The sequence below is a fragment of the Euleptes europaea genome, chromosome 7 (assembly GCF_029931775.1).
Source record: "Euleptes europaea isolate rEulEur1 chromosome 7, rEulEur1.hap1, whole genome shotgun sequence".
Classification (NCBI taxonomy): domain Eukaryota; kingdom Metazoa; phylum Chordata; class Lepidosauria; order Squamata; family Sphaerodactylidae; genus Euleptes; species Euleptes europaea.
In genome coordinates, this window is record NC_079318.1 from 80,298,765 (window position 1) to 80,319,992 (window position 21,228).

At 46.9% G+C, this 21,228-nt stretch overlaps 1 protein-coding gene across 1 annotated transcript in view; it reads left to right on the top strand.

Annotated features, from left to right (window-relative positions):
* SLC29A2 (solute carrier family 29 member 2) overlaps positions 1 to 21,228 on the top strand; it is a 41,924-nt gene extending 20,696 nt beyond the window's left edge. Inside the window, exons 6-16 of the mRNA XM_056853430.1 lie at positions 4,256 to 4,337; positions 6,333 to 6,517; positions 7,982 to 8,121; positions 9,448 to 9,582; positions 10,325 to 10,422; positions 12,385 to 12,469; positions 13,894 to 14,069; positions 15,872 to 15,977; positions 17,061 to 17,146; positions 19,511 to 19,710; positions 21,117 to 21,228. Coding sequence (XP_056709408.1) covers positions 4,256 to 4,337; positions 6,333 to 6,517; positions 7,982 to 8,121; positions 9,448 to 9,582; positions 10,325 to 10,422; positions 12,385 to 12,469; positions 13,894 to 14,069; positions 15,872 to 15,977; positions 17,061 to 17,146; positions 19,511 to 19,710; positions 21,117 to 21,228 — 1,405 coding nt within the window. The remainder of the gene's footprint in view (positions 1 to 4,255; positions 4,338 to 6,332; positions 6,518 to 7,981; positions 8,122 to 9,447; positions 9,583 to 10,324; positions 10,423 to 12,384; positions 12,470 to 13,893; positions 14,070 to 15,871; positions 15,978 to 17,060; positions 17,147 to 19,510; positions 19,711 to 21,116) is intronic.

Genomic DNA, 21,228 nt, shown 5'->3' on the forward strand with positions numbered 1-21,228 from the left:
CCCCTGAAGAAAATGGATGCTCTGGAGGATAAACTCTTTGGCATTGTACCCCACTGAAGTCCCTGTGTGTCCGTCCCCCCAACCAGGCTCCATCCCCAGATCTCCAGGTGTTTCCCAACCTGGATTTGGCATCTCTGCCCTCCCACCGCCTGCTGGTGGCTGGGGGGGATCTGGCAACCCTAGGGGAAGGGTTAAGCCCCCCTTTCATACCTGCCATCTGTTGCAGATTACCTTCTCTTTGCAAAGGTGACCTTGAGGGTGGGCTGGACATTGTGTTGTCTGTGGGGCCACCTTTGAAAAATACTTGTGATGTGTGTCTGATCCAGATGGATTCTAGCTAGAAAGATCATATTATGCTTACCTCTGTGGGTCTACATGGAGCACCATTTTGTATCCAGGCCCATTCCCAAGTGCTGGGCTGTTTCCACACAGACGTTTTGCCCAGCCTTGGCTTCCTGACAGTTCTCAGGAGTACCCATATGACGTTGTGTTATATTTATCCTGCTTTTGTGTTTTTCCCCACATTGCTGTGATATTTCCCAAACCTTGTTTGAAAATTATCTTTTTGGAAATATCAGAGTGCCTTCGGATACTGTGTAGACAGGAAGATGTGCATTTTTGCAGGGCCTGCCCACATTGGTGCCGTTTTCCTTAACTTGGTACCTGTGGCTGCCTTTCCAGAGTGCTCTTTTCAAGGTTGCTTTTAAAAAAAAAATTGCAAAGAGATGCATTGCTGTAGCACAATAATGTTATAACAAGCTATTGCTATGCTCTACTAGTTCACAGCTTTCACTTTTTTTCAAAAAAAAGTTTGTCCTAGCCCCTTTTGTCATAGAGTTATAAGGGGAAAGATGCAGAGTGTACTTTTTAATTTGTGTGTGTGTGTGTGTGTGTGTAAAGTGCCGTCAAGTCGCAGCCAACTTATGGCGACCCCGTAGGGTTTCCAAGGCAAGAGACTAACAGAGGTGGTTTGCCAGTGCCTTCCTCTGTATAGTAATCCTGGTATTCCTTGGTGGTCTCCCATCCAATTACTAACCAGGGTTGACCCTGCTTAGCTTCTGAGATCTGACGAGATCAGGCTAGCCTGGGCCATCCAGGTCAGGGCACTTTTTACTTTAGACCTCTATAATGAAAAGGGCTAGAGACTCACTTTATTTTTAAATAAAGGTGGGAACTAGTAGATTATGGCAATAGATGGTTCTAGCGCTATAGCTATTTAGCAGTTCCTAATTTTAAAACAGCCTGAAAAAATTCTTCCAGTGGCAGTGTAGGGGGGGCAGTTGCAGAGGATTGAGGCAAGGGAAATGTGCAGAAACCTTTGTGCGGATGCTCCATCGCCACTGCAGATTCCTCTGTATTCGCAGCAGCAACACAAGCGACACAGAGAATTATCTCCATGAGACAGCAGCCCTGGTGTTGACCTTTGAAGGGCCTAAGAGGCATGGTTTAGAATACTTAAATGAACACCTCCTGGATATTTTCTCTTGTGTTTTCTCATAGAAACATAGAGCTGGAAGGTACCCCAAGGCTCATCTAGTCAAACCCCCTGCACAATATAGGAAATTCAAAGCTACCTCCCCCACCCCACTCCCCCAGTGACCTGTGCTCTATGCCCACCCCTCCTCCAGGATCCCTGGCCAATCTGGCCTAGAGGAAAATTCCTTCCTGACTCCAAGTGGCGATCATCATTATCAACCAATGGGTTGAAATTATATCAAAAGAGTTAGAATTTTCTAACCGTCAGAGCAGTTCCTCAGTGGAACAGGCTTCCTTAGGTGGTGGTAAGCTCTCCTTCCCTGGAGGTTTTTAAGCAGAGGCTAGATGGCCATCTGTCAGCAAGGCTGATTCTATGACCTTAGGCAGTTCATGGGAGGGAGGGCATCTTGGCCCATCTTCTGGGCATGGAGTAAGGGTCACTGGGGGTGTGGGCGGGAGGTAGTTGTGAAATTCCTGCATTGTGCAGAGGGTTGAACTAGATGACCCTGGTGGCCCCTTCCAACTCTATGATTCTATGATCCTGGGCATGTGAGAAAGGGCCGCAAGAGCCAAGCATTGGCTCATCCCTTCCTGCCCTGTCTCTCAAGAGCTGCTTAAATTCATAGTGAGTCATAGAATCAGCCTTGCTGTCAGATGGCCATCTAGCCTCTGCTTAAAAATATCCAAAGAAGGAGAGCCCACCACTTCCTGAGGAAGCCTGTTCCACTGAGGAACCGCACTAACTTGTCAGGAAGTTCTTCCTCATGTTCAAAAGATACCCTGTTCTGGCTGCCACATCTGTTGGGTTTGCTCGTTTCTGACTTTTAAAAGGCAAAATTCTTCTTGGGGTTGCTGGAGAGCCTGAGATTTTTAAAAAATTGTTTTATGTCCTGGTGTGTATCCAAGAAAACATTAACGAGTTCCCCTCAAAATAAATCAATGTTGTCTTAATGCAAAAGTTGTTGTGCAAGTGGCTGGGTTCTTACCATCTCCTGCTTTGAAAATGCATTCTTTAACTGCACTAATAAGTTATAAATTAAAATGAATGCCCAGACATATATAACATTCTGTCTCTAATGCTGCGCTTTGCAGAAGCGGAAACAGGCCGTTGAATGCAATGAGGTTTTTTCTTTCGCAACATTTTTCTGCAGCTTTTAAAAAACCCTTCCAGTGAAAGCTTTAACAGAAGTAGACTGTAGGATACATACCACTGTTTTAGCTTTAAGAACAGAACTGTCGTCCATTCTAGTGATCACTAAAATTCATGAATTCGCGAACATGGCAAGACTTTCGAGTCTAGTACAAAAAAGGATGATTGAGGACTATAATCAAAGATGGCAACCATTTCATGACAGATACGGGTGATAAAATGTATAAACTTGATTGGATTAAACAAAGATTATGTTAATCAGGGGTGATGACAAATACATAAAGCTAACTTATTCTTAACTATAATAGAGTGTAATAGTATTTATCAACTACATTAAAATTGTAAGTTTTGATGAATAAGATGCAAAGATAAAGTAGATGCAAAGATGATGTAAAAGCCAAAGGAGTAGATAATGAACATAAGTATTATTAATGCTTTTTGTTTTATAAAGTTTTAAGTTTGATATGGAGGGTAAGAGATGGGATATGAATGAACCTGGTCACGGAACATGAGACTGTCCTAATTTTTACTTTTCTATTTCCCTATTTCCCTCTTTTTATTCTGTAAAAAAATTTTTTTTAAAAAAAGAATAGAACTATCATTTCAGTATTAGGGTTTTGTTGTGATTTTGTGCTGTCAGACACGGTGTATACATGTAATACGCTAATGAAGTCTGTGGTTGAGCTTATGCATCTCCCCAATGGTGCAAGAGATTGCCTTCCGTGCCCTATTGAAGACTCTGCACTAGGCAGTTTTGAAGCCTGTGCCGGTGCAAAACCTGATTAGTCAGGAGAATCTCAGGGGTTTATCACCTTAGAGAAACGTTTCTGCCTCTAACTCTGATCATGCAGAATCAAGGGAGTGAGTCCATTCTTTTGAACTCTTAGCCAGCATAAACAGGACGCTTGCATAAACTTTTATCTTTTGTTGAACTAGGAAAAGATTACTTTTATTGAGCAAGACGGGGGGGGGGGGGAAGGCTCAAAAGAATTAACTCCAAAATTACTGTGGAAATGAATGGTAAAATTATCAGCGTTCCTAGCATTGTTTAATCATATTATAGTTTATGAGAGTTTTAAAACAAGTTAGGTTTCAGCTTTTGTCTCACTGCTTTTAGGGATTATCAAAAAAGCCCAGGTTACCCAAAATCTCACCAAATGACCTCACATTTTCTTCTTCTTCTAAGACTTCCAGCCCGAGAAATCTGATTTGCTTGTCACAAGAATGCATATTTATAGAAAAATGTCAGTCTTATCTTTCTCTAAGTTAGATTGATCACAATCATGTGGTTATTTCTAGATATCCGATTGGTTACCACTAAATAAGAGATAAGTATCATAAATGCAAATGGCCAATCACTAATATAGCAAGATAAGAAGGCCAGTCACAATGTTTAAAAAGCAATTAATCAAGTATTTTTCTGTAACTGTTCCAACTAACTGTCCAAGATAAAGGCAGTTCTAAGCCACAGGAGTGTAATCTCTTAGTCAGCTTGCAAACTCATCAAGAAAAAAGAAGTGACACTGACTTGCAAACTCATCAAGAAAAAAGAAGTGACATCATTACAACGCAACACCAGCCAAGGCCTGAAATCCTTTTAACTGCTGTGCCCTCTCCTCCCATCTCCAGTTTTCATTGCGTGGCAATAATTTTCTTCCTCCTTGGCCTGGGGACTCTCCTTCCTTGGAACTTCTTCATCACAGCTATTCCGGTGAGTGTTTTACTAAGAACACATTTCTGGGCAACAAAGATGGGGAGTTGTTTTCCTGGGCCCTGCCCCTACTCAGATTCAGTCCAGTTTTGTTCCTCTGTCTGCATCGACCATAATTTTTGTCTTAAAATCCTGAAGCAAGCCAGGGCCCTACTCTGCACTTCCACAGATTGCTGTGTTGGATGAACCCTTGACTTCACCTTAGCATGGGGAGGCTCTAAATGTAGAAGAAGAGGTGGTTTTTATATGCCGTCTTTCTACACCATTAAGGAAGAATCAAACTGGCTTACAATCACCTTACCTTCCCCTCCCCACAACAGACACCCTGTGAGGTAGGTGGGGCTGAGAGACTGTGGCTAGCCCAAGGTCACCCAGCTGGCTTCATGTGTAGGACTAGAGAAACAAATCCAGTTCACCAGATTAGCCTCCACCGCTCATGTGGAAGAGTGGGGAATCGACCCTGGTTCTCCAGATCAGAGTCCCCCACTCCAGACCACCACTCTTAACCACTGCACCACGCTGGCTCTCTCCCTTAGCCATTTTCCTGCCCTGAAGTGGCCTCAGAGAACTTCTGTTTTCTCCATTGAGGGAAACCTCTCCAAAGAGGCAGATAATGACTCCCCAGGGCTGTTTTGGGTTAGGATTATGACATGGAGTGGGGAGGCTTAAGCCCTCTCTCTCCACGTGTAGCAGTTCCAATCCGAATTTGGCCCACGAGTGCCTGGGAATTAAGTTTCAATCATGATACTCAGCACATATCTGGTGGAATGGCTGCGGAGAGCACAGAAGGAAAATACTGCATGTTCTTACGCCTTCCCAGGCAAGCGTTAACAAGAGGTTAAGGAAGTCGCTGATGGGCCTACAGAAATGCCCAGCGGGACTAGATTCAGTTTGATCAGCTTGTGGGTTGTTGACTCATTCTTGATTTGTTATAAACCCTGCCCTTTTATGGATCTTTTTTGGAATGCATAAACTGGCAACTAGGAAATTTTAAGTTAGAGGCACATTGAAAATATGGGCAATCCTGTTTATTTAAACTCTGCTTTTCTGAGGTTTTCTAAAATTGGCCTGTTTTGTTGCTTACATTCCTTTGCTTCTCTGTTTTGTTTGGTAGCAAGTTGTCCAGAGATCCTGCCAAAATCCCTAATTGTGGCTGTGTTCCAAAGGAACTTGAGGAGAGGCGGGGCTGTTCCTCAGTGGCACTGCATCTGATTTGCATGCAGAAGGTCCCAGATTCACTCCCGGACATCTCTAGTTTTTTTGAAAAAAGGATTAGGTAGTAGAAGAAGAAGAAGTTGGCTTTTATATGCTGACTTTCTCTACCACTTAAGGAAGAATCAAGCTGGCTTACAATCACCTTCCCTTCCCCTGCCCACAACAGACACCCTGTAAGGTAGGTGGGCTGAAAGAGGTCTAAGAGAACTGTGACAAGCCCAAGGTCACCCAGCTGGCTTCATGGGTAGGAGAGGGGAAACCAACCCAGTTCACCAGATTAGAGTCCGCTGCTCATGTGGAGGAACGGGGAACCAAACCCAGTTCTCCAGATCAGACTCCACCACTCCAAACCACTGTTCTTAATGACTACACCATGCTGGCTGTAGTAGGTGTTGTGGAAGACCTCTGCCTGAGACCTTGGAGAGCAGCTGCCAGTCAGACAATACTGACCTGGATAGATCAATGGTCTGATTCATTTTAAAGCTCCTTTACATGAGCACTGTTCTAGGGGCAAAGGAATACAGCTAGAGCATGTGTTGAGCTGAACATCCCAAGGAGTCAAGCCCTGACCTTATTTTGCATGCCACACTGCTCTGGAATCTATGGCAAAGTAAGGATGAAGTGCCTCTGGGCATAAGCAGATCCCCCCCCTTTAATCACATTTATCCTGGGTTTCAAGGGACCGGTTCTTGGGCAAGTGTGAGCTGCAGTTGTTCTCTTTTGAGTGTGTGTGTGTGTGTGTAAATGTAACCACCCTGCCAATTATGACCCTCTCCACAGTATTTCCAGTCTCGGCTTATCGTGGGCAACTTCTCTGCTGTTGAAGAGAATGAGAATGGGACCATCCCTGGCCTTGAACCCACAGCCCCCTGCACCGACGACTTCAACTTCAGCAACTGGCTGGCTCTGCTCTCCCAGCTGCCTTTGCTTCTTTTCACTCTGCTCAACTCCCTCCTCTACCAATGGTGAGAACAGCCATGGTCAGGCTACTTAATCTCAGCTCGCGTTCCCACTTCTCGGTCGGCTTCCCACTCTTCTTTCTCCAGCCACACATTCTGTTTTCCTCCAGGTCTGCCTCTCCCACTTTGTTCTCTACAAACACACTTGCCCTGCCGAGTTAAGCTCCCATATAAATGAACCACAGTTGTAAAGTCTGGACTGTGTTTGTTTTCAGGCTTCCGCTATAACAATTACCCTTTCCATTGTACAAAGGGCAAAATGAGGTGTTTGGCGAAAGCCGTGCGATGAACATAAGAAAGGCCATGCTGGATCAGACCAAGGTCCATCAAGTCCAGCAGTCTGTTCCCACAGTGGCCATCCAGGTGGCTCTAGGAAGCCCACAAGCAAGATGACTGCAGGAGCATTGTCCTGCCTGTGTTCCACAGCACCTAATATAATAGGCATGCTGCTCTGAGACTGGAGAGAATGAGTCTGTAGCAGAAGTATAATTTGAACCTAGGTCTCCCAGAACCTTTGCTGGTGGATCACAGAAGATCAGCTTAACTGGTAGAGCTGTAAAAATTACAAAAATGTCCTGAATGCTCAGAAATTTGCAGTGGGGCTTGAAGTCTGGACTCTCCCATCCCAGCTCATATCTGTTATCTGTTCATACAGTCCCTTTGAGCTTTGTGTTTTGATGTTTGTGGGTAACAGGAAACATGGGGGTGCGTATGGGGGAGGAGGACAAACAGTAAAGGTCACGGTAGTAGTAAGTCGCATAAAGCTCTCTACGTGTGACTCATGTGCATGTTAACATACATACAGGGGGGAGGGGGCATGTGCACTGGCCCCACCTACGTGTGATTGTTAACTCATGACCAAGGCATCTACGCACAAAATACACATGTAGATGCCATCCCCATGATCAGGAATGCTTGAAAAAGCAGCATTGCTAATAAAGAGGAATGGCATGTACAGCCCTATGCACATAGGTGCTATGCTCATGAGCCAGCAATCATGATTAGAAGAAGAGTTGGTTTTTATATGCCGACTTCCTCTACCACTTAAGGAAGAATCAAACTGGCTTACAATCACCTTCCCTTCCCCTCCCCACAACAGACACCCTGTGAGGTAGGTGGGGCTGAGAGAGTGTGACTAGCCCAAGGTCACCCAACTGGCTTCGTGTGTAGGAGTGGGGAAACAAACCCAGTTCACCAGATTGGCCTCTGCCACTCATGTGGAGGAGTGGGGAATCAAACCCGGTTCTCCAGATCAGAGTCCACCACTCCAAACCACTGTTCTTAACCACTGCACCATGCTGGCTCCCAGTTTAACTGGAAGAGGTGGAGGCAGGGCCAGCCTCTCCTCTGTTCCCTGACTGAATTCATACCATCTAAAGAGGTTGCCATAAATCAGATGTGACTTAACAGCAAACGATTTTTGAAGTGTTGCAATTCTTTCTTGTCTCTTCTCTCCTCCCCCCCCCCCAGCATTCCAGACAAAGTGCGCGTTCTGGGCAGCCTCTTTGGGATCCTGTTTCTCTTCTCGCTAACAGCTACCCTCGTCTGGGTGGAGATGCCACCCCAGAGCTTTTTCTCCATCACCATGGCGAGTGTCTGGTTCATTAACTGTGAGTGAGTGATCTGGGGTCTATCTCTCCCTCTCCCTCCAGCCCAGCTAGAGCAGCAGCAGGAGACTTCTGTTGCCGTCGGTAACCAGACTCCTGGATGTCTGTCACAGGGAACACCTTGGGAAGCAATCCAAACCTTAGAACATGTGCTAAACATAACATTTCCTGAGCGTTTGTAGAATGCTTTGCACAACAACCTTTGAAGGTAGAATCCCCCTCCCCATAATTGCAGATTCATGGCAGAGGCAAGATTCGAATTTGGGGAGATTCTGATTCACCACTCAGTTATTGGCTTGGTTTAAGAGGCCATGCTATCTTCCAGCTGCCGTGGGTAGAGTTTTCCTTTGTTCCTGATGCGGTGCGGTTGCTCAGTGATAAAGCTGCTGCCCTCCCTCCTGGTCTTTAACAGCTACATGCCGAGAATAAATTCAGTAGGCACAGCTTTCCCTTACATAATAAATAATGTGCAGCAGTTTCTGCAGCACTTGTCATGCAGTTCTGTTGTCAGGGGTTGGGTGGGCTGCGTGATCGGCAGTGGGTGGGCGGATCCAATTGTGGAACCTGCATTCAGAGTTTGGGTTCAGTCGCGGGGCGTGCGAGTGAACAACATGCCTGCGAGCATGTGCAGAGTGCATTTCCTTTACTGCCAAGTAAATAGGTATCAAGCATGCCCATCTCCCCACCCCCTATCTCATGGGAATGGGCTTACAGGAAGGCTTGAATCCTGCCCTGTTGTTGTTATTTTTAAACTTTGTTTGTTTTTTTATATCCCACCCTCAATCGCCAGGCTGGGCTAATGGCCGGCTAACAATATAATGCTTGTTGAGTAACACACTCTTGTCAACTATGTTAATACTAAATTAAGAATTCTGAACATTCAGAGATTTCTCAGATCAGCCAAACCAAACAGGGGCACAGTTTACTCTGGAGTCTCTTTCCTGGCACTCTAATCTTTCTAAAGAGAGTGGATAATGAACACTTGATTGGGGAAGGGCTGTGGCTCAGTGGTACAGCATCTGCTTGGCATGCAGAAGGCCCCAGGTTCAATCCCTGGCATCTCCAGTTAAAGAGACTAGGCACGAAGGTGGTGCGAAAGACCTCTGCCTGAAACCCTGGAAAGCCGCTGACGGTCTGAGTAGACAATACTGACTTTGATGGACTGAGGGTCTGGTTCAGTATTGGGCAGCTTCATGTGTTCACTGAAGGGGACAGTTTTCATCTGTGGTCTTCAATTTCCTGCACTGCTTTTCCATGGCAACACAAACAGCAAGGACCTAATTACGGTTGACGTTTTGATTGGTGGTCTTTTTCTCCCCCTTGCGCCAGCCTTCTGTGCCGTCCTGCAAGGCAGCCTCTTTGGGCAGCTGGGGTCCTTCCCGCAGAGCTTCAGCACCCTCTTCCTGAGCGGCCAGGGCATGGCAGGAACGTTCGCCGCCATCGCAATGTTGCTGTCCATGGCCAGTGAGTACCTTGGGAGCGGGGCATCTGGTGCTGGGCCAGTGACGGAAAGCCCTGGAACATCGGTCTCAGTTTGATGGATCAAGAACTAGAGGCCCATTGTGCAGTCCAAGATGCCATGGCTTCCTTCAAAGTGACCCCTACCCATTCTCCTGGCCTCCTTGTCTCCCTTGACTATCCGTTCCTGCTAAGAGCAAATAGGCACCCTTGTCCCTAGGCCCTGAATGTGTGTAACTTTTCCTGCAGTCCCCCTTCCTGCTTGGATTGTTCCATTCCTTTTACCTCTTCCCCCCCTCCACTTGGATCTTTACCGCCTCCACCTGTGCAGCTCTTCTCTCACTGTGCTACCAGTTGAGTAAGCTCCCTACCTGCTCAACCCTCATGCCTTTGTTCCTCCTTTTCGCCCCAGCCAAGGTCCCTGTGAGTCTGTTCTGCCATCCAGATTCCATACCAGAGATGACCCACTCATCAGCAAACTGTCAGAGCCAACCCACCCTGAACGGTTAGAATATTTGTGAACATTCCATAGCGTCGTCTGATGGCTGGGTGAGCCTCAAAGGCAACAGTCAGATGATGACCCATTCCTCGGTCTGTTTTTCTAATAGGACAATGAGAGCAAGTTGTAGCTTTGACTAAATGCTCTGCTCCTTGAAAGGGTTCGCCCACCAGGCCAGAGAGGGCACGCGGGCGGGAGACGGGCGTCTGGTGTCTGTGCACCCCCACCCCTTTTCCTCTGGCCTTTCAGGTGGTGTCGATGCTCAGACTTCTGCTTTGAGCTATTTCATCACTCCCTGCTTTGGGACACTCATCTCGATCATCTGTTACCTCGTGCTACCCCACAAGGTGAGGCGAAGCCTTCCCAGCTATAAGGAGGGGGGGCAGTTTGCTTGGGAGGAAGGGATTCGTGGCCTCGTCCTAGGAGGTGCATGAGTGCCAAAGGACTGGCCCCAGATGTCTGGGGTCCTTGAGGTGGAAAACTCAAATGCTGTTTCCTGGATCCAAGTAAAGAAAAAAAATATACATGGTATTAAATTAAACCACAGTCAGACTTCTGCCCTTTCATGCCACTCCAAATTTGCTGTCCGAGGGCCTGCTTCTGCTGAACGGTAGGGCCAGCTCTGTAGTTTGGTAAGATGTGCAAAGTTTGGCACTCCTTTGCATGCGTGTGAGTACACAGGCACACATGCTAAAATAGCCCCAGTGCTGAAATCCGAAGCTCTGGTTCTGCTGTGTGAATTGGTGCATGCAAGCCAGTAGCGTTGGCTTGCATTTGCTAAATCACCCTGCTTCATGTAGGATGCGCAACAGCCAGCTTGGGGAGGGGGTCATTGTGCAAAATATGAGAGGGTGTGGGTTTCTCTGAGAGCCAGCGTAGTGTAGTGGTTAAGAACGGTGGTTTGGAGTGGTGGAGTCTGATCTGGAGAACCGGGTTTGATTCCTCACTCCTACACACGAAGCCAGCTGGCTGACCTTGGGCAAGTCATTCTCTCTCAGCCTCACCTACCTCACAGGGTATCTGTTGTGGGGAGAGGAAGGGAAGGTGATTGTAAGCCGGTTTCATTCTCCCTTAATTGGCAGAGAAAGTCAGCATATAAAAACCAACTCTTCTTCTGTTTGAGTTTGGGGACAGGAACTGGCACTGAAATGAGATTGGTGTGAGCGTGTGGCTTTCTGAGAACCCTTGGGAGAGGGAATAAGTGTGTTGTTGGAAGGGGCAGAGCAATGAACTTAAATAGTTCTATCTTCTAGTTGCTCAAGGGGGCCCCATTTGAGCAGCCATGTCAGGAGATTCAGTGCGTTCTGGAAACCCTCTCGCACTTGAGTCAGCTTTGAATGACTGCACCGAAGCTGGCAGGGAGCAATTTTAATGTGCGCGAGTATTTTATAGCGGGCAAACCTGTTGATTCGCTCGGTTTTACTGTTGCTTCTGTCTTTTCCCACCCCTGGGTTCTCAGGTTTGCATCTTCTCCCTTCCTATTGTGAGAAAAAATGAAGCCAGTTCAAAAGTGGCCTGCTTAAGGGTTCCCAGATACCATCAGGGCCCTAGACGGACGAGAGGCACACCTTAGTAGTTTGGAAGTAAAAATCCTTTATTGCAATAACGGGGAGCAGAAAGGGCGGTTTGTCTAGGGCCCTGATGGTATCTGGGAACCTTAAGCAGGCCACTTTTGAACTGGCTTCGTTTTTTCTAACACTAAAAAGTTCAAACCATCCCATTTTATTCACAGTGGGTAGCCGTGTTAGTCTGCAGTAGTAGAAAAGGGCAAGAGTCCAGTAGCACCTTAAAGACTAACAAAAATATTTTCTGGTAGGGTATGAGCTTTTGTGAGCCACAGCTCACTTCTTCAGATACAGCTAGAATCATTCTAGACATTCTAGCTGTATTTGAAGAAGTGAGCTGTGGCTCATGAAAGCTCATACCCTACCAGAAAATATTTTTGTTAGTCTTTAAGGTGCTACTGGACTCTTGCCCTTTTCTACCATCCCATTTTATGCTCACTACAATCCTGCAAGGTGGGTCAGCTTTGTGGCTGAGGAGGAATTTCATTCCTGTGTTCCTGTGCAAATGTCACCATTGCTGCTGTTATTACCCTGGGTACCCCCCACACACACACTAACTCTCCATTTAAGGTGCAATCGGAAGTGTGCAGATAATGAGGACCCACTGCCTGCCTGCACAGACCCCACACACATGCATGGTCCATGTTGTATGTGTAACGTATCACCAGATTGTGGAGAGGTGAAGGGGGTGAAAGAAAGCATGTAGCCTGGCGGCGGTTGCCTAATGTCCTTCCTTCCTTGCAGGCCTTTGCCCGTCATTACTTGGAGAAGAAAAACCAGGAAGATCCAGGTTACGAACTGGAGACCCAGGCTGGGCTTCTCCCCCCAGGTGGGCACCATCAAAGGAAAGAGGAAACGGGATTGCGGGACTTCGCTTTGAAATGTTCACGGGGGAGGGGGTTGATGCCCCTGTTACCTTTATGTAGAAGCCCCTCCTCTGTTTGCTTTGGACGCTGGACAAATATAAAAGGTCTTTCTTCTGCAAGTGGCCATAATTGGCTTCCCCTTTGCTGACATGCTCTGCTGCTGTGTATGGTGTTGCCAACCTCCAGGTGGTGGCTGGAGATCTATTACAACTGATCTCCAGGCGACAGAGATCAGTTCCCCTGGAGAAAATGGCCGCTTTGGCAATTGGACTGTATGGCATTCCCTCTCCAAACCCTGCCCTCCTCAGGCTCCACCCGCAAAATGTCCAGGCATTTCCCACCTTGGAGCTGGCAACCCTAGCTGTGTACCAGTCAGTCCCCAGCGGCAGCACCTATCTTTTTCATTTGTATTTGTTTAGATTTTAACCTGTTTTGGGCCGTAGAAAGAGGCTGCAAAGTTGACTTGCAATGATTCCGTGTTACAAATAGTCCAGAGGTCCCCAACCTTTTTGAGCTTGTGAGCGCCTTTGGATTTCTGACACCGGGTGGCGGGCGAAGACACAAAATGGCTGTTGCAGGAGGCGGAGCCAGCCATAGAAATGGCTGCTGTAGCATGCCTTCAGTCACAGCAGGAGCTGTCGCCAAGGCAACATTTTAAAAAATCTGCATGGCCAATCAGAAGCTCTGCTGGGCAAAAGCCTCACCTGGCCCCACCCACTTTCTAAAAACACTTGGCAGGCACCAGGAAAGGAGTTGGTAGGCACCACGTTGGGGACTCTTGAAATATACTATTTGAAAGATGCAAGTTTTTCTTTAAAAGGGAAAAAATTTACTAGTAAAAATGGATACTAGTCATGATGCACACCTATTCTCTCCAGGATCAGAGGAGCATGCCTATTATATTAGGGGCTGTGGAACACAGGCAGGATAATGCTGCTGCAGTCATCTTGTTTGTGGGCTTCCTAGAGGCACCTGGTTGGCCGCTGTGTGAATAGACTTCTGGACTTCAAGGACCTTGGTCTGATCCGGCACAGCCTTTCTTATGTTCTTATGTTTTAAGTAGTAGTCAAAGCTGACCCTGCCTAATTTCTGAGAGCTGATGAGATTTGGCTAGCCTGGGCCATCTGGGTCAGAGCACAGTAGAGGGAAAAATGGGTTTGGGCAGGGTGAATAAGGCAGGGATGTTGTAAGCAGGCAGGCTGAAGCCAGGCAAGGCAGGCACCCAGTTAATATTTCTGAATTTGTCTTACAAAGTGAGACGTACCTTGGTGCCCAGTCTGTGCATCAGACTGGCAGCTAAAGAGAGGCCGGTGGTGATATGGGGGAGGGGACATGTCCTGAAAGCCTGCCCTGATCATAGGAACTTTCTCTGCCTTTGTGTCTCCAGAGGAGGATGCCACTGCTGTGCTGCACAGCTCCCAAGAAGAGCCACTACACGTGAGCAATGGAAAGATCTCCGCTCCGGAGCAGATAGAAGTCAAGAATTCCCCCAAAGTGATGAACGCAACAAACGGGGCTGGGCTGGCCACCCCCAAGCCATCATTGGTTGGTGTGCTTAGTAAGGTAGGAATTGAGGGGAGCAACTTGGGACATGGTGGGAAACTGGGTGCCTCGTGGGAGGGGAAACAGCCTCCTGGGAAGCAAGATCAGTTTCTCCTGCTGCGGATGGCTTATGCCTGTTATAACAGGACAGGGAGGCGAGGTCACTCAACTGTAGAGAAGATTCTTCCATGGTTCTGACCCTTGGCTTGTTCCTCACTATGGTACACCTCTGGGTGCTCAGCTGGTGTTTCCTGGCAGTCTGCTGCTCACAGTGCTGGCCGTGACACTGGTCTAGCTGTGCTTCTTCTTTCTGCCACATGACTCTGAAGACACGTTCTTGCTGCTCAGTGGTCTGGAAAGGTTGAAGACCACTGAATGCTGCCTGTACTCCAGCAGCCAGGTAGCACTCAGTGCATTTCCCATTAGCCAGGAAGTATAATTGCAGAGAAAATAAAAATATTATCTCCCAGCCACAACTTCCCGTTCATGTTTGAAAGCTGTCTTATCATAGATGAGGAAATTGCTTCACTCCTGCATCAGTTAGTTGCCACCAAAATGGAATCTGTTCCCAAAACTATATTGGGACAAGGGAACCCTTGTTGCAGATTCGATAGCTTCCAGACCTGGGCCTCACTGCCTGGATGTTACTCAGCTGAAACGTCGAACAGATTCTTTCTTGGGTTGGTGAAGGTGGGGCTAGAATGAAGCATTTTGCTTGGGTAGGGCTCTTTCTAGGTGTCTCCAACTTAGTAAGCCTCTATCTTGGTACACCGTTTCACACAGCAGGTATGGGCTTATATAATTTGATGGCTCCTCCATAGAAAAACAATTCTCAGAAAAGTACCAGTGTGGTGCAGTGGTTAGGATGTTCTACTAGGATCTGGGAGAACCGAGTTTGAATCCCCACTCTACCCTGGAGGCTCACTTGGGTGACTTTGGGCCAATCACGCTTTCTCTCTCAACTTAACTGTACCTCACAGGGTGGTTGAGGTAAAGTGCAGAAGAGAAGAAAGATGTTGAATCTCCACTGGGAAGAAAAGCGGGGTATAAATATATATATATTTTCAAAATGCCATGTTGTCTGGGTAAGAGCCCTTTTATTACTTTTTATATCCCACTTCTCTGCCCAATAGGGACCCCAAGTAATGTACAATTTTTAAAAAGTTACTGTCCCTCTTTTTTTCAGCAGATCTTGTGTCCAACTCCAGGCACAAGTCCTTTGGGTCTTTTCCATTGGCCCAAGCTTCTAGCCAACCCAGGCCTTAAGTACCAGTGAGCAGAGGAGAACAAACTTGGCTGCATCTTATTCAGCTGCTGCAAGCTACCTAGCAGGGACTTCCCCACCTCCATCCCTGCCCTTCTGCTTGATTTTCTGGTTTCCTGTATGAGGGGTACTGTATGAAGGAACCTCAGATTATGGGAGCCCCAGTGCAAAACTATAAGAGATAGGCACCCCACCAGGTTGACTCCTGAGATGCACAGCCATTTTCAAAAGTGAGCGCCCAGCCAGGAACTCCTTTCAGCTGTGCTGTGGGGGCCTGATTCTGGTCAGGACCACTGTAGTGTGAGGCGGGGGGAGGTCCTATCCTTCCCCCCCATGCCATTTTTCCAACCCAAAATGGCACCAGGGGTGCCTGCAGCACAGTTTAAAGGAGATCCCAGCTGGGAGCTCACTTTTTAAAATGGTGCTGCGTCCCTGGGGTGAACCCAGGGACTTCTGTCTCATATAGTTTGGCCCTTTCTCTGCCATCTGAAGTGGTGCAGCCCAAACTCTGGTGGGCCCCCTCAGTGAGAGCCAGGACTAACTTTGCCTTCTCTTTTAGATCTGGCAGCTGGCCCTGTGTATTGTCTTGGTCTTCTCTGCCACCCTGTCTGTGTTTCCTGCCATGACCGCCAGCGTGGCCAGCGTATCCGAGAACAAAACCTGGAGTGAGTGATGGGCACCTTTTGAGGGGGGTGGGATGAAGAGGGCTGGTCCAGAGAGCTGCAACCCCGTCTCTGCAAAGGAATGGGGTGGTACAGAGGGGTTAGAGCCAAGAATTCTAATTTCCTTTCCTTTCCATTTTCATAAACCAGTGTAGAGGTAACAAACAAAAAGCCATTACATGTAAAAAGATAATTATAGTCACAGTAGAAAATGGCAGAAATGAAAACGATAAGAAAGTTCAGCAGTAACCTCAGAAAGCTCAGAGGGCTTACTCACTTTAGTTCTTAATGTTTTCCAAGCTATTGGTGGGACACGAAGACCTTAACTGAGGGCCAAATGTGTGATAAAACAGGTGTGAGGATGAAAAAAATGGAAGCCTTCTCCTCCTCATCTCACGGTTTTTGCCACTTTGGGCTCTTTTCAGGAAAAAATGACCGAAAGTGACAAAAATCAGTGGGAGGGAGAGTTCATGAGGCAACTGCAAAGAGGGAAGGGAAATATGCAAAGGGATGCAAATATATATATTTTGCGTAAATATATCCAAGTTGCACAATCCAACATGCCTGGGCATTAAAACACAGAGAACACACAGGCCCATTAACAACCTCTAACAGATTCCTTCTCTGTGAGATGGAACAAACTACATGTTACATTTTCTAATGAGTTGGGGGTGGGGGGCTTATTTGCCACATTGTGCAGTTCCACCTGCAGTACCCCATGCATGTGCAACTCCAGAAAGGGGCTTAATTACCCCCGAGCAGACTTATTAAAAAGCTTAACTGGTAGTTTGGTCTTCTGCAGTATTCACATTAATGCCATCCCCACAGCCAAGCATGGGAAGCAGGCATGTTTGCTGGGAGAAAAATCTCTGCTATCTAGTGATTTGCATCTACCTGTTTAAATGCTGGGAAGCGACAGTTTCCTGCACCAATAGAGGTGCTTGTTTTTGCTGGCCCAGACTCCTCCTCAGGGAACCGTGTCTTTAAGCGAGCCAGTTCCCGGATTAGATTTGGATTTCAGTTTCATGTAAAGATTGTGGTTCACTCCCCTGTTTTAATGATTCATCTGTTTTCCCACACACCCAGGAAAGTTCTTCACACCGGTCTGCTGCTTCCTTCTCTTCAACGTCATGGACTGGCTAGGCCGTAGCGCTACATCCTATTTTCTCTGGGTAAGTGATGGAGCGGTGCTGAGGGTGGGTGAGTGGGGCTGGCGTCTCCCTACTTGAACACATGATGCTGCCTTATGCTGAATCAGACACTCGGTCCATCAAAGTCAGTATTGTCTACTCTGACCGGCGGAAGCTCTCCAGGGTCTCAGGCAGAGGTCTTTCCCATCACCTACTTGCCTAGTCCCTTCAACTGGAGATGCCGGGGATTGAACCTGGGACCTTCTGCACACCAAGCAGATGCTCCACCACTGAGCCACAGCCCCTTCCCCCAGAAAAGTGCATGCTTATCAAGCACCCAGTGAACTTCCATACTTGAACACATGAAGCTGCCTTATACTGAACCAGACCCTTGGTCCATCAAAGTCAGTATTGTCTACTCAGACCAGCAGCGGCTTGCCAGGATCTCAGGCAAAGGTCTTTTGCATAACCCACTTGCCTAGTCCCTTTAACTGGCGATGCCGGGGATTGAACCTGGGACCTTCTGCATGCCAAGCAGATGCTCTACCACTGAGCCACAGTCCCAACTTGGGTTCCATTTCAGGCTGGAATAGGCAGCGTAAGCCAAAAGCCTGCAAAAATCCCAGAGACGTAATCTTCTGTTGCAACAGAAGTCGGAAAGAGGCTCAGGGCACCTTTCAAAGGCTTATTGTGGCAGATGCTTATGTGGACGAGAATGTATTTCATCACACACAGAGTACAGAAGGGGGGAAAAGTGATATGTAAATAAAAAGGGTTCAAAGGGTCATAAAATACAAGAAGGATCTGATCACATACACAGCACCTGATCACATACACAGCATTATAGGAACAGAGTCCGCCCAGCTGGTGGAAGGTGGGAGAGGAGGCAAGAAACAGAAAAACTGGCCCCATGGTATAAAATGATTTTTAAAAAGATCGTTTTAGAGCTTCTTATTTGGTAGATATAACAGCTTATAGTCTTAGAGCAGCTCTCACATCACTGTGATTTCAAACTATGCCCACGGAGCTTCTTGCTGGTTGCTTTTGGAAAAAACCCTGGGCTCAATGTATCTATATATGTGGTAGCTCAGTGGAAGATCTACCCCATTACCTCCTGGCCTGCCCTCTACATCGAACCTCGGAATAAGTTCCTGGTAAATATTCTTTCCGTTTTACACTCATTATCTAATCCCGACAAACTAATTTTCTTGTTTTCTGATATCGACCCTTTTGTTTCCCGAAAAATGGCTCTTCACGGCCTAGCAGCCAGGAAAATTAGGGCAAAGAAAGCCGCTGAATGAGGAAAGGAGCCAAATTGATGTATTTTAATCTTACGACTTTTAAGGGATTTTATATTTTAACTTGTAATATTGTCTAGATTGTAAAGGCCTATGGCCATGCACAATAAACACATGACTGATAGACAGAAAAACTGGGTTTTACACGCAAGCAAGATTGTGTTACTTTACATTGGATAGATTAATTCAAGTTTATTGGACAAACCATGGTGATTGATGATGCCTGACCACAGCCATGTATGTTGTTTGTGTGTGTTAAGTGCCGTCAAGTCGCTTCCGACTCATGGCGACCCTATGAATGAAAGTCCTCCAAAATGTCCTATCTTTGACAGCCTTGCTCAGATCTTGCAAGTTAAAGGCTGTGGCTTCCTTTATTGAGTCAATCCATCTCTTGTTGGGTCTTCCTCTTTTCCTGCTGCCCTCAACTTTTCCTAGCATGACTGTCTTTTCCAGTGACTCTTGTCGTCTCATGACGTGACCAAAATACAACAGCCTCAGTTTAGTCATTTTAGCTTCTAGAGTCAGTTCAGGCTTGATTTGATCTATAACCCACTGATTTGTTTTTTTGGCAGTCCATGGAATCCGTGACACTCTCCTCCAACACCACATTTCAAAGGAATCTATTTTCTACCTATCAGCTTTCTTCACTGTCCAGCTTTCACACCCATACATAGTAATAGGGAATATGATGGCATGAATTAATCTAGTCTTGATGGCCAGTGACACATCCTTACACTTCAAAATATTTTCTATCTCCTTCATGGCTGGCCTTCCCAGTCTCAATCTCCTTCTGATTTCTTGGCTGCAGTCTCCCTTTTGGTTGATGGTGGAGCCAAGGAATAGAAAGTCTTGAACAATTTCAATTTCCTCATTGTCAACCTTAAAGTTGAGTAATTCTCCTGTAGTCATTACTTTTGTTTTCTTGATGTTCAGCTGTAGTCCTGTGGGGTTAAGTGATGGCTTTGTTCAGGGACAGGATCTGCACTGGAGCGATTACTCTGCGGCGGGTTGTACTTTGTTTCTTGTCCCATTTCTGAAGAAGTGAATTGCGGCCACAGATGCCTATTAGACAGGAGTAATCGGCGCCAAATGTGTTTGCCCTCCTCAGCCCGAGAAGAACCTGCCCCTGCTCCCTGCCGTGGTGGGGCTGCGTCTGCTGCTCATCCCGCTGCTCCTGCTCTGCAACATCCCTCAGCGCTCTTACCTGCCTGTGCTTTTCCACCAAGACGCCTGGTTCATCCTCTTCATGGTTGTTTTCTCGCTTTCTAATGGCTACTTCGTCTCCCTCTCCATGTGCCTGGCACCCAGGTGAGTGAAGAATTGAATAGTCTTTTAGGGAGAGACAAAACGTGAAGTGCACGTTGGGGCCTCAATGGTTATTTTTTTCCCTTTAAAGAAGAAAGGCACTGGGTTGTGTATGTGCTTGGAAATGCTGGGACAGGTTGTAGAAGAAGAAGAGTTGGTTTTGATAGCCTACTTTCTCTACCACTTAAGGAACAACCAAACCGGTTTACAATCTCCTTCCCTTCCCACAACAGACACCCTTTGAGGCAGGTGGGGCTGAGAGAGCTGTGACTAGCCCAGGTCACCCAGCTGGCTTCATGTGTAGGAGTGGGGAAATAAATTCAGTACACCAGATTACCTCCACCACTCATGTGGAGGAGTGGAGAATCAAACCCAGTTCTCCAGATCAGACTCTAGGTTGTAGTTCTCAGTAGGGAAAGGACTGCATTCTGCCATGTACACAGAGGTACTGGTTTGTCTGCCTATCTTAAATTTATAGACAAGATTAATAAAGATGTATTTTTATAATAACCACAGTATATTAACCTGCAGAAGAGCTTAAATCTATTGCAATTCACTCAGAGGCTTCACAACAGGGAGAGTGTCAGAAGCTAACTAAATAGCATTAGCGGACTTGCAGCTGATATTTTGCAGAGCATCGTGCACAGAGCAACTGAGCTGTGGCCAAGTGTTCTGGACAGAGCAGGTTGATCGGCTCTGTTCCTCCCCTACCCCAGAAATTGTAATAAGCAATTAGAAGCATTAAAAACCTTCTGTCCTCCTTGCAGCCCTTTGTGCTGACTAAGGTAGAGATTGAGGGCGACTGATTTACTCAAGGTCAGCTCAGTAGCTGTGTGATCTTTATGTGTGGGGCTTGGAGTTGGGTCTGTCAGTAAAACTACCATAATACTTGACAAAATAGGATGCTGGTTCAGATATTAGTTTTTCCCCTCCCCTCCTGTTTCAGGCAGGCTGTCCACTTTTTATTAATTCTAAAAAGAGTTGGTCAGCAGTGCATTTGGAAAGTTTTATTTATTAATGTGTGGTTGTTGATGCTTAGTTATCCCAGCGTGGTTTAGTGGTTAGCATGCCAGACAAGGATCTGGGGAGACCCAGGTCCAAATACTCATTTGCCATGAAGCTAATTGGGCAGACTTTGGGCCAATCATGACCTCAGTGTAGACTGCCTCATGGGGTTGTTGTGAAGACAAAACAGAGGACGGGAGAACCATGTGTGCCATCCTTGAAGGTAGGGGCTTAAAAACCCTGTGGGGTCGCTGTCAGTCAGCTGTGACTCAATGGCAAAAAGCAGAACATTATTTTTAATAACTCTCATTTGGGTTCCATTCCAGCACTGATTTCCTCTCCGGTGTGGAATGAGAGGGTGGGGCCTTTCCCGTGAGACTAATGCCTTCTCTCTCTTTCCTCAGACAGGTGCAGCCGCACGAGAGTGAGTTGGCAGGTGCCATAATGACCTTCTTCCTGGCTTTGGGCCTCTCCTGCGGGGCTGGGCTGTCCTTCGTCCTGAGAGCCTTGCTTTGA